Consider the following 12,049-nt stretch of genomic DNA (forward strand, 5'->3'; position numbering starts at 1 on the left):
CCTTGTAAAGGAGAGGAGACAAACTGCAGCCTTGCCTTACTCCTTTCTGGATTGCTGCTTCTTTATCATAGCACTTCACTTCTTATCACTGCAGACTGATTTTTTTCTTTTTTTGCTAGTGGCTTTACGTCACACCGACACAGATAGGTCTTATGGCGATGGTAGGATAGGAGAGGCCTAGGAGTTGGAAGGAAGTGGGCGTGGCCTTAATTAAGGTACAGCCCTAGCATTGCCTGGTGTGAAAATGGGAAACCACGGAAAACCATCTTCAGGGCTACCGACAGTGGGATTCGAACCCACTATCTCCTGGATGTAAGCTCACAGCCGAGCGCACGGCCAACTCACCCAGTGACCGATTCTTTTTTGTGTACAGATTGTAGATAATTGTTCTTTCTCGGTATTTGATCCCGAATACCTTGGTCCAATGAACACTATGAAATGCCTTTTCTAGATCTACAAACGCCATGTTTACATGGGCTTGTCTTTCTTGATTCGATCCTCTAAGATCAGGATTCCTTCACGTGTTTCTACATTTATTCTGAAGCCAAACTGATATTCTCCCAACTCAGCTTCAACTTGTCTTTACATTCTGCAAGTAATACATGTTAAAATTTTGCAAGTGTGAGATGTCAAACTACTGGTGTGATAATTTTCACACTTGTCAGTCAAAATGAGATATAATGCACCCTAAAGATATAACGTGCATGGAAACAAAATTGGAGTGTAATTATACAGAAATCTAACTACTACCAAGATCCCTCTAATAAGGACTTTTACAACCACTATATAAATTAGAGAGGTACTCAACATTGCTGGTTTCATTCTGGTTCAGTCAGCAACATTCTGGAGTCATGTCTGGGTGAACACCAACATTTAGTCCTCCAACATAGTCGACTTAGTGGGTTAAAATCAAAACTGCTCCATCTTCTTGTTTGAAGTTAGGGTTCAGTTCACATACGTGAGAATCCTGTGTGTCCCTCGCTGGGTTCTGGCTCAATATCTTCTCTCTTGAAGTTGCACCATAAGATTGCCTGAAAACTAACAATTGTGTAAGAGAAAACTGTCGCTAATGTCACGTACATAAATATTCTTGTCAAATTGTACTTAACTTTATGTGAAGCTATACAACATTTACAAGACGCTTCCTTCTAATATGAGCAAGCCTGCTCTTATCACAACAAATACAGCATAAGTGAGACACTACTCCAATAAGTAGGCAGATGATCTGCAGTTACAAGTGGAGCACATTTTCCCCAGCAAGTAAGACGCTCTCCTACAATGCTGACTCTACATACCCTTTTAGTCGTGTATCATCACTCTCATACCTTTACTGCAGATGTCGGGGGCATCTGATATTCTTATATCACATCATTATTATTTACTGTATTATGTAAATACTTATTTACCACATGCATCACAATGATATTAATTATTATAGTATTTAAATGACACTTGGACACATCACATGCATGGATCTGACAGTTCAAAATATACCACATAATTTCTCGTAATAGACTTTTACATGGTCACTCTTTACGTCACAGAGAACACACATAATGAATTGGCCTTTATCAGTAGGTAAAGCCATCACTTTGCCTGGGCAGAAGAAAAAGGGAAAAGAACAGCACAAATATAACTGGCCTCCATAAATAAAACAAGCAGTCACTGGCTCATGTCAACTACCATTTATAGACCTTGAAACCACAGTGACAAGGAGGCAATACATAATGTCACGTACTACTTAAAAGATCGTAGTATGTTTTGTACCTACATATCTTAGAAATATAAAAATTAAAAGGCGTGAAGATTAGGTTTCTCATGATCTATTTTTTAAACCAGGACATTTCCAAATATTTTACCTCAAAAACTGGGCTATTTGAACATTAAAAAACAGGGACATGATAACAATGACAAATTCAAATCCATTACGTATCATAAGTCATAATAACATTTGAATTAGGAAGATGCTACTTCAAAATACACAAGAGTAAAATTCAAGTTTTAAGTTTCATCAAAATATTTACCAGATCTATGAACATGTTCGAGAATATTTTTCTTTTGATATTTTGGCATGAAACTTAGGATTGGACACATTTATAAAACGAGACTTTAAAATGGTTACATTTTCATCCACACCTCCAATGAAATAAATTCCCTTTGGATACTAACGTTTATATTGCACTTTCGTTTTGGCACGATGAAACACTGGTGCAAAATTATGACATACTGAAACTGGTTGTGTATGCAAATTGAGATTCATAAGTAACACCGCCAACAAAAAGCATCACCACAAGTACCAACACTGTAATAGATACAATTTTCTATGAATTTGCCACCAAGAGCACTATATATTTAAAACAGAACTTGCAAAATGCACATGGTTTTATCTTTTTCAGGAATGACATTTAAAAGCAGAATATTGTGGAGAGGGTTGTCATTTTTGAGAGATCTCCAGATGTAATGTATATATATAAAGAAAAACCACAAGGAATACAGAAGCAGAAAAAGTACTGTACTGTTTTATCACACATTTATTTGATATCTTGCACAACACTACTGGATGGATAATCTCATGGGCTATGTACTTGAAATTGATTGGTCTGCCCATTCCAATCTTTAGAATATTGGATCTTCTTTATTAATATTTACCTAATGGCATACTTACGGTACAAAAGAAAATGCAACAGAAGAAAACCCAGCTTAGGAACTGTTCAAATATAAATAAAATATTATCAATTAAATAAAAATTGAGTGGTGTTATTACTTATTTCATTGCAAAGCCTGTATTGTCGATAGCATACTTTTTAAAGGTTCAGTCAAAGGTTCCACCGTCGGTCAGCTGTAATGCATGTATCGACCCTCACCTCTCTGGGACAGATGAGGACGAATATTGAGCTATGGCACAACCTTTCTCAGTGTGTGTGCTTACAGTCAAATACTCTGCCTGCCTCATAACCTCTTAACTAAGAATTATCAACAACACATCATCACACCAACATAAGAAGAGCTCGATCATCAAATTTTAATGGAACTTTTATGTGTGTTCAATTTTATCTTCATTTTGCCAGAAATAAAAAGCAATTTAGTTCCAGCATTTTAGAACATTCTTTAAATTTTATCATACATTTTAATTTGACATATTTGGTAACCCGAAACGTATTTTAATGTGTATTTGTGACCCTGTCTATTGTACTCATCTTAAGTATTTTTGTCTGATGATGTCCAAAAAGGACGAAACATGTCCCGATACTTGTTAGTTCCCATCATCATCATCATCATCATTATCATCATCATCTCCCATTATCCAGGTGTAGCTGGGTAGGTGCAAATATGGTTCCTCTCCACTTTCTTCGGTCTTTCCACCAATCCTCCAGCAACACTGTGTCCCAGTCCAGGTTTCTTTCTCTAATACTGCGTTGGATTGTGTCCTTCCATCTCAATCGTGGTCGTCCGCGGCCTCTCCTTCCTTCCTTGCATTTGCAATTCCATCACCTTTTTTGGCATTCTTTCATCACTCATTCGCTCTGTGCCCAAACCATCTTAATTGCCTCTTCTCTATTCTAGCATTCATTTTTTCCACTCCAATATCTTCCCAGATTTTCTCATTCCTTATTTTGTCTCTTCTACTATTCTGTATCATACTGCTCAAGGACTTCATTTTGGCTGCTAATTGCTAATTAAACATTTTTTTAAATGTATTGTAAAGGTGGAACCTTTGACTGTACCTTTGAAAAATGTTATTACTTCAAATTATTATGCTATCCCTTTTTTTTTTATACATATATAAAATCTTTGTATTTAGCTGTAATTTAGGCTACAAAAGCAACCTGCAAAGAAGAGGTACTACTAGATGATGTTTGACAATCTTAAAATATCTCAATGCTCTTCAAATGGTGAATCAAGCCTGCTGTCTTTTGCTTCTGTAACTAATATGCTAGGAACAAATATTATATTACAGTTTATTTTCTGGGACTTCTGTGAAATACTTCTTGGCCCTCGACTTCTCTTAGGAGTCATAAATGCAAATTAAAATATATCATTCAATAAATTATGAGCAAGAGGAGGCAGATTTTTACCATCCAACATGAATTGAAGGCTGTAGCTGAAATGAAATGACAGAATCTGCTATCCACCTTGTGGCTGACTGGGATAAATCAGACCTTTCTACTTTCCTCTCGCTTGGATATACAGTATATCTACGCTCTTCACTATACGTGGAAGAGCATACCGCCTCTTGATTCGACCAACTGACAGAGACAACATATAAATTATAAACAGGAGAGTTTTCCACCTATTCAATACTTAGTTGTATTTACAATGTTGTTTACATTACCCTACTCGGGGTCATCATCAGCCATATTAAACATACACAATATTTGATGAAATCCTATGTTTCTAAGCAGTAAGAAGGTTCTTACATTGTAAATACAACTAAGTATTGAACAGGTGGAAAACTCTTCTATTTATAATTTATGTTATCTCAGTTCAATACGGACGAACAACATTAAGTTCAAAACCCTTGGCAACTGACAGAGATCTCACAGCGTGTTTGTGCTGACCAAATTTCATATCACATTTTAGCTTCCGTTAAAAAAAAAGAAAAAAAAAAAGTATTAAAATCCTAATAATTTGATATATTCATATCCTGGACATGTTTGTAAAATATGAAATGCTGATCGCGCTGCCAAAATCACATTTTTGATATGAAGTGTTTATTTCTACATTATCAGGTAGCTGATCCGAACCATCCAACTATTTTTTAGTTATTAATTATAACACTACTGTTGATTTTATAAAAAGATAGTGATAGGATGAAGAAGAATTAATTGAGATGGCTTTGACATGTAATGAGGATGCAGGAGGGGAGGGTTACCAAAACAAGTGTTGGAGTTTAGGACAGAAGGAAAGAGGGCAAGAGGGGAGGCATAGAGCAAGATGAATGGACTGTCAGGAACAGTATAAGGAAAAGAAAAAAAAAAAGAAGACTGGACTGGAATATAATTACCGGTACTGAAGAAAATGAGGATGATATGATAATTGATCATTAACACAAGTTTAATTGAATCCTTTGAGAGTGTACCTCGTGACACATCAGAATTCTTCCCCAGAGGATCATGAGATGTGTCTCCCCTACAAGTCACAGAGAAATTCTTGGGTTTCTCAAGACAAGTGCTGTTGTCTCTCATCCCTACACCTTGGTAAATGTACTTTCTATTGGTTAACAAATTAGTCTGAATCTTTTATGAGTGGAGTAACGTCAAGTGCTAAATAATCACTAGATTTCTCTGATATCCCCTCTTCATCGTTCAGTGTATAAGCAGTGTATGAACTGTTGAGATTATCAAGCTCATCATCCATCAAATTATTCTCTGAAAAAATTGAACCTACTGTATTATTATTATTCAACGCACTTGTATGGAGCAGTGCTTTAAGATCAATGGAGAAGCGATCGTCACGAGCAAGTTCACTCGTCTTGTTGAGGTCGATCTCAACGCTGGGCATTGGATGAAGATGTTTACTTCCGTCGTCTTTGGTGGTGGAGAATGGTTTGCTTGTAGCGTTGCTGTAGACATGCTGCCCACGGTAAGATGCCGCTGCCACCAGTGAGACACTGTAAGTAGTGTTTGGCTGCAGGTACCGGTTGATGTAGGCTCCGTGGACACCGAAGTTTTTCATATCTGTTCCCACTTTCACGGTTATGACACTCGATAGGTGTAGCTGAAACAAATACACAGCATGGTGTCAAGCGTTAATATGCGGGTTGACACTTGCAGGACTGACCCATGATGGGAACATCAGAAGGAACCAAAATAGACAGTAACACTGGAACCAGCAGAATGGTCAAAATGACTGCCACATATTTTCTAAACTCCATTTTGACTACAGTTTTTATTGGAGAATATTGAGCTGCAATGACTTCTCGTGATTAGTGGTCAAGATCATCCATAATTTTTCATCATTGGTTAGGCTTTAGTAATGAGTAGAGCTCAGAAGTTAGACAAAATCTTTTTTTTTTTTTAAATCGGTGTATATATCGAAGTGTCACTTAGAGACAAACATATTTTTGTACATTTGGGAATGGTGCGGCCAGTTATTATTTTGCCTATTTTAGCTTCCATAGCCTATTTGATAGCTTAATAGCATTTTTTTGCCTTTTTTAAGTTGTTGTGGATATTTTCTGTTGTTATTTATGTATTAAAATTAAACCTAAAAAAAAAGTTAAAATTAATCATTCGAAAGAAAACTATTTAATTCCAATTTACTGAATTAATAAAAAATCATTTTAGCTTAACAGATAAAAAATAACATTTACATAAATGATGTGAGGGTTGCCAGGTCACGTCCTTGCTGCGTGAAATGAAGTGCTGGTGGTGATTATTGTTTTGAGAGGAAGAACATCTCAGTAAGCATGTTATGTTAGGTTATGTTGGGTTAGGTTAGGTTAGGTTAGGTTATTCAGCCCGAAGGCTGGTTTGATCCTCCACAGCTCCATCAAAAGCTATAATAGATAACCTAGGCATCACTGAAGAGGCATACTAGGAAAATGAGTGAGGTAGTTTCCCATTGCTTTACCCACTGAGCCAGAAGTTGCTATTGCATATCAGTCTGCCAAGCCCACTGAAATGTATGCACCAACTGACCCTATGAGCAATATTTTCACACCATTCACAATAGGGACTGGCTGCATTAGGAATGGTATTATTAGCATCGCTCATACCTCGGTCACTTTCATATTGTCAAAGCCAAGGATGAGACTGAGACAGGTCAGTTAAAATAAGAAATTTCTCTAGCCCACTAACACTAATTGGACATTAAATGGAAGAGGTCCGTTACTTCAAAAAATGAAGGTATCGGCTAAAGAAAGGGAAGAGCGCAAAAACGAAAGACTCCCTGGGCTCAAATCTAATACAGTCGGGGTTGGAAAAGAACAAGAGTTGACCAAGGGAGGCCAGACAGGAAAGGTAAGAGTGAGGAACCTGACACAAGTAAGACTCGGTAAGGGGAACCATGGTCGTCCAACACTGCCAAGTTGAGAGGCTCTGGTCCCCCTTTTAGTCACCTCCTCTTACGACAGACAGGGGACACCTTTGACGTTGTTCTATCATTACCCACAGGGGGATGTAAGGTTATGAACTAAAATATGATGCAGGGGTGTGTTACGTAGCTTAGGTTAAAGCATCTTTATTATTTTAGTGCCCAATTTTTGTCATTATAAATGCCTTTTTTTAATTATTTTACTGCCAATTTCCTAATTGTTAAGTGTTTATTTGCCTGCCTATTTTAGCAGAAATAAATGCCTGAATTTCTGGGCTCTAGTAATGAGTATACCTATAATCACTGGAGCAGTCATTTTGACTGCTGTATTAATTATCATAATCAAATGTATAATCAAATGAGATGGTAATCATCTGCTCATAAAATATCCTATCAACAATAGTAATGTTCAAACACATGACAATGGAACTTCGATATATTACAAACTCTCTGAGCATTGCTTCCTCTGCATCTCTGGTAATGTTGTCATTCGTCAGCTTTTCACAGTACAGTGAACACGTCTTGTAGACGACAACATCTCACCGACTAAGGGTTTCTGAGTCTACTACCTGACATTCCAGAAGATACGAGGTGTGTGAGAAACACGTAACACTGCAGGCGATCTGGCAATGTTGTGTCTACTGGCCTGTGCTAGACCGGTTTGTTTATACCTTCCACTTCCTCAGTCCAAGTTACAACTCCGTACAACTAACACATTATTTTTGACAGTGCCATCAGTGAAGTTGTGTTTTTGTTGTGTGTTTTCAGAAATGGAGCATAGGAATTTAGAGTAACGTTGTGCGATGAAGTTTTGTGCTGGGGGTCATCAAGAGCTGGCACAAATCAGTTTTGGAAGGCCAAGAACACATTGAAAATGAACCTCGCTCAGGGAGACCTTCAACTTCAAAAACTGATGAAAATTTTGAATGTGTGAGGGCTCTTGTGAGATCAGAGCGTCGTTTAACAATAAGGATGATGAGTGAACAGTTAAATTTAAACACTTTCACCGTACATCAAATTTTGACAGACGATTTGAACATTGCAGACAAGTGGATGCTTCATCATGACAAGGCCCCATGTCACACGGCCATTTCCATCAGTGAATTTTTTACCTCAAAAGGCATTACTGTTGTTCCCCAAACCCCCTATTCACCTGATTTGAGTCCTTGTAACTCTTTCCTTTTCCTGAAATTGAAACAAGTCCCAAAAAGACGTCATTTTGGAATTCTGGAGAACATTCAAAAGACTGATCGACCAGTTAAAAGCCACAGTTGAAGACTTCCTGCGCTGCTACCAAGAGTGGGAACGATGACTCCGCCACTGTATAGCTGCCCAAGGGAACTACTTTCAAGGGGATAACAATGTTGTTTGAAAAAAATAAAAACTTTAGTTAGTATAAAGTCAGTTTCATTACTTTTCTCACACCCTTCGTATGTCTAACGTAGAGTGCGGTCCAGATATAGAGGACGTAAGAGGAGAAGATGCAGATGAAAGATTACTGCCAATCCAGCAATCACTCAGAAAACAGCGATTCAGATCACACTGAAAACCGGATTTTCCAGGCTGAAGGCAAGTAGATTATTATTATTATTATTATTATTATTATTATTATTATTATTATTATAGAATCTGTAAAAAATACTTTGATGAAATTCCGTGACATATACCAGGGCTGGCCACAACGAGGCTCGCGAGCCGCATGCGGCTCTTGACACCAACCTTAGAGTAAAATTAAATGATATAATTAATGGAATCTGGCAACATCTTGCGGCCGGCGGCAGTCAGTGGCAGCGATATGCGGCTTCACATTATTAGCATTGAAGGACAGTGGTGAGAGATGGGAGGTGAATATAGTTCCGGGGCCTTCCGTTTGATAGTGCTTTGAGCGGGAGAGTGTGTCAGTGAGTCAGTGTCGTGAGTTAAAGCCAGTCGTATTCACGTATAGGCAATAGTGAGTGCCGATACTATTCTCTGTGCAGTTGTTGTGTGCTGTTTCAGTACAGTTGTGGCCTGGTGTCCTAACAGTTGCGATGCTGTCTAAGAAGTGTAAATATGAAGAGGAGAATCGAGCTTTTAATACCGACTGGGAGGAAGAATTCGTTTTTGTAGAAAGAAACTGTCTTTTGTGTCAAATAACTTTGTCACAGTTCAAGGCCAACAATCTAAAATGCCATCATGACACTAACCACAGCGGTTTCAACAAATATTTTCCTGTTGGCTCGCAGTTAAGGAAAACCAAACTGAAATCACTAAAGGAAAAACTTCATGGTCAGAGTAGGGTCATGTCAATTTTTACCAAGGAAGCAGATTTGACAACTGAAGCTGGCTTCATCTTGGCTTTTAATATTGCAAAAGCAAAAAAGCCTTACACAGAGGGGGAGTTTATTAAGAAGAACACGGCACACGTTATTTCTGTTTTAGATCCTGAAAATAAGGAACTGCAGAAATTGATCAACGAAATGCCCGCTGCTTGACACACAATAGAGAGGCGAGTTTCTGTTATTAGTGCGGATATTTTAAATAATTTACAAAGAAACTAAGCGAGTGTTCAGCAGTAAGTCTGACTCTGGACGAGTCTACTGATATCAAAGATAAACCACAACTAGCCATAACTGTGAGGTATGTGTCAAAGAACTTGCAGGTGGTGGAAAACCTGGTTACTTTGAAGGATACTACTCGTGATTGTGATATTAAAGAAGCCCTGGATGATGTTTTACAGAAATCTCAGTGCCTATTGGTAATATTGTCAGCATTGCTACCAATGGTGCACCATCTATGACTGGCACGAAACAAGGGCTTATTGGGCTCTTAAATGTTGACACATCATTTCCTGATTTCCTACCTGTACATTGTATTATTCACAGAGAACATTTATTGGCAAAATATTTTCAGTACCCGCATATTATGCAGGTAGATCTAAAAATTGTGAACTGTATCCGCTTATGTGCCAAAACACACCGACAGTTCAAATATTTTATAGAAGATATGAACAATGGTGAGTTCCCTGATGATGTATCTTGGTACTGCTTAGTAAGACGGCTATCAGTAAGCAATGTTCTTGGCAGATTTTTTAATTACTTGATCCAATCAAACAGTTTCAGGAAGAAAAAGGAAAATCATTCCATGAACTTAATGACTACCGGTGGTTGTTAGATTTGGCTTTTGTTACAGATGTGGTTCAACATTTAAAAATGCTAAACATATCTTTACAAGGAAGAGAAAACTTATTTCTGATTTGGCCCAGACTGTATTTAGCTTTCATAGCAAGTTAGAGCTTTTTGGAAAAGACCTTCAGACTAAAAGATTTTCTCACTTCAAATGTTTGAAGAAAATTACTGAAAGCCTTCCTGACATTCAGGTGGAAACTGAAAATTACATGAGTAAAATGTCTGGTCTTGCTGAAGAAATCAATGGCAGATGTAATGATTTGAGATCACTTAAACCTTCATTTTCATTCCTGGAAAATCCTTTTTCTGTTGATGTTGTGGGTGATAACTGTCCAGTCTCATCACCAATAACAAAGAATAGAGCAGCCTTAGAGTTGGAGCTACTAGAACTGCAAGAGGATGAAGGAATAAAAGGACTCAAACGAAGTGGCATTTCTACCGTAGAATTTTGGAAGAATGTTCCAGAAGAAAAATACACACTAACAAAAGAGTGTGCCAAGAGACTTACCTCAATCTTTGAGACTACTTATGTGTATGAATCTCTGTACTCTGTGCTTACATTTATTAAATCTAAATATCGATCTGAACTAACTGATGAACATTTAAGTGAACTTGGGCGAACTGCGCTTACCAATTATCAGCCAGATTTCAAAAAACTAACAGCAAAAATGAGCACTCGGAAAAGCACTTCTCTAAAGTAAAATCTCATTCCTTGATTGTACCTGAACAACAATGTTCTGTGCATTGTAGAGAATAAATGTTCATTTGTTATCAAATGAAAAACATGTCTTCATTTAATAAACCATTTTCTAAACATGCTCCCAATTTTGTCTCCTAAATTTGCGGCTCCCAGAATTAAGGTTAGTGGCCAACCCTAGTCTATAACCATGAATTCGAGCGTGTTTTCACAGTCTCTACGCCAGAGCCTGTCAAACGCCCAAAATCTCATGCGTGCAAAGCGAGACGCAGAGGTTCTGTGCACCGTAGGGATTGGCACGACTGAAGCCTGGAATCGAGAGCGTCGACTCCATCGACTCCGAATACCGGACTCGGTTCGCATGAAGCCTCGTGACTCCAAGCTAACTTGACTCTCATTGCGGGACTGCTAGCATGTCGAGGCGTGGAAAATAACATGAAATATCGTACATGTTGCTGTTCATTGGCCCATTGGGAATTTTAAGAGTATTGTAGAATGAAGTAACGAGTACGGTATCGTTAACGAAGACAACTAGCGTAATGATGTAGTTGAAATAAAATTAAACATGTCAAGTCAGAAAGCATCGGCATGGCAGACCACGAGCATTTAATTTCACGTCTTTATTTGTCGTGGTCAGGAACTTGATAAACAGATATCGATGGTAAATCATTATGAATTGTACATGTCTCCTAAATTTGCGGCTCCCAGAATTAAGGTTAGTGGCCACCCCTGATATATATCGCATTCAAATTATAATGATGTTTTGCATAGGCTGAATAATGACTTTCTTTTTTCACCACACCTGTGGGGTCACAGGTGCGAAAAAAATAAAACACACACACACACGTACGTGGATTTGTGCCTGTTTTACGGCCGGATGCCCTTCTAGACGCCAACCCCATATTGTGGGATGTAATCACTATTGCGTGTTTCTGTGGTGGTTGGTAGTGTGGTATGTTGTCTGAATATGAAGAGGAGAGTGTTGGGACGAACACATACACCCAGTCCCCAAGTCAGGAGAATTAATCACAAGCGTTTAAAATCCCTAACCCTGCCGGGAATCGAACCCGAGACCCTCTGAATCGAAGGCCAGTACGCTGACCATTAAGGCTGAGTACTGACTAGTTTTCAATTATTCTATTACAGTCAT

General features: G+C 38.1%; 1 protein-coding gene across 1 annotated transcript in view; it reads right to left on the bottom strand.

Annotated features, from left to right (window-relative positions):
• Positions 1-1,807: 1,807 nt before the first annotated feature.
• Positions 1,808-12,049, bottom strand: part of LOC136881783 (phosphatidylinositol phosphatase PTPRQ) — a 153,892-nt gene continuing 143,650 nt past the window's right edge. The window contains exon 22 of the mRNA XM_067154221.2: positions 1,808-5,718. Coding sequence (XP_067010322.2) covers positions 5,227-5,718 — 492 coding nt within the window. The 3' untranslated portion in view covers positions 1,808-5,226. The remainder of the gene's footprint in view (positions 5,719-12,049) is intronic.

Source organism: Anabrus simplex, chromosome 10 (genome assembly GCF_040414725.1).
Source record: "Anabrus simplex isolate iqAnaSimp1 chromosome 10, ASM4041472v1, whole genome shotgun sequence".
NCBI classification, from domain to species: domain Eukaryota; kingdom Metazoa; phylum Arthropoda; class Insecta; order Orthoptera; family Tettigoniidae; genus Anabrus; species Anabrus simplex.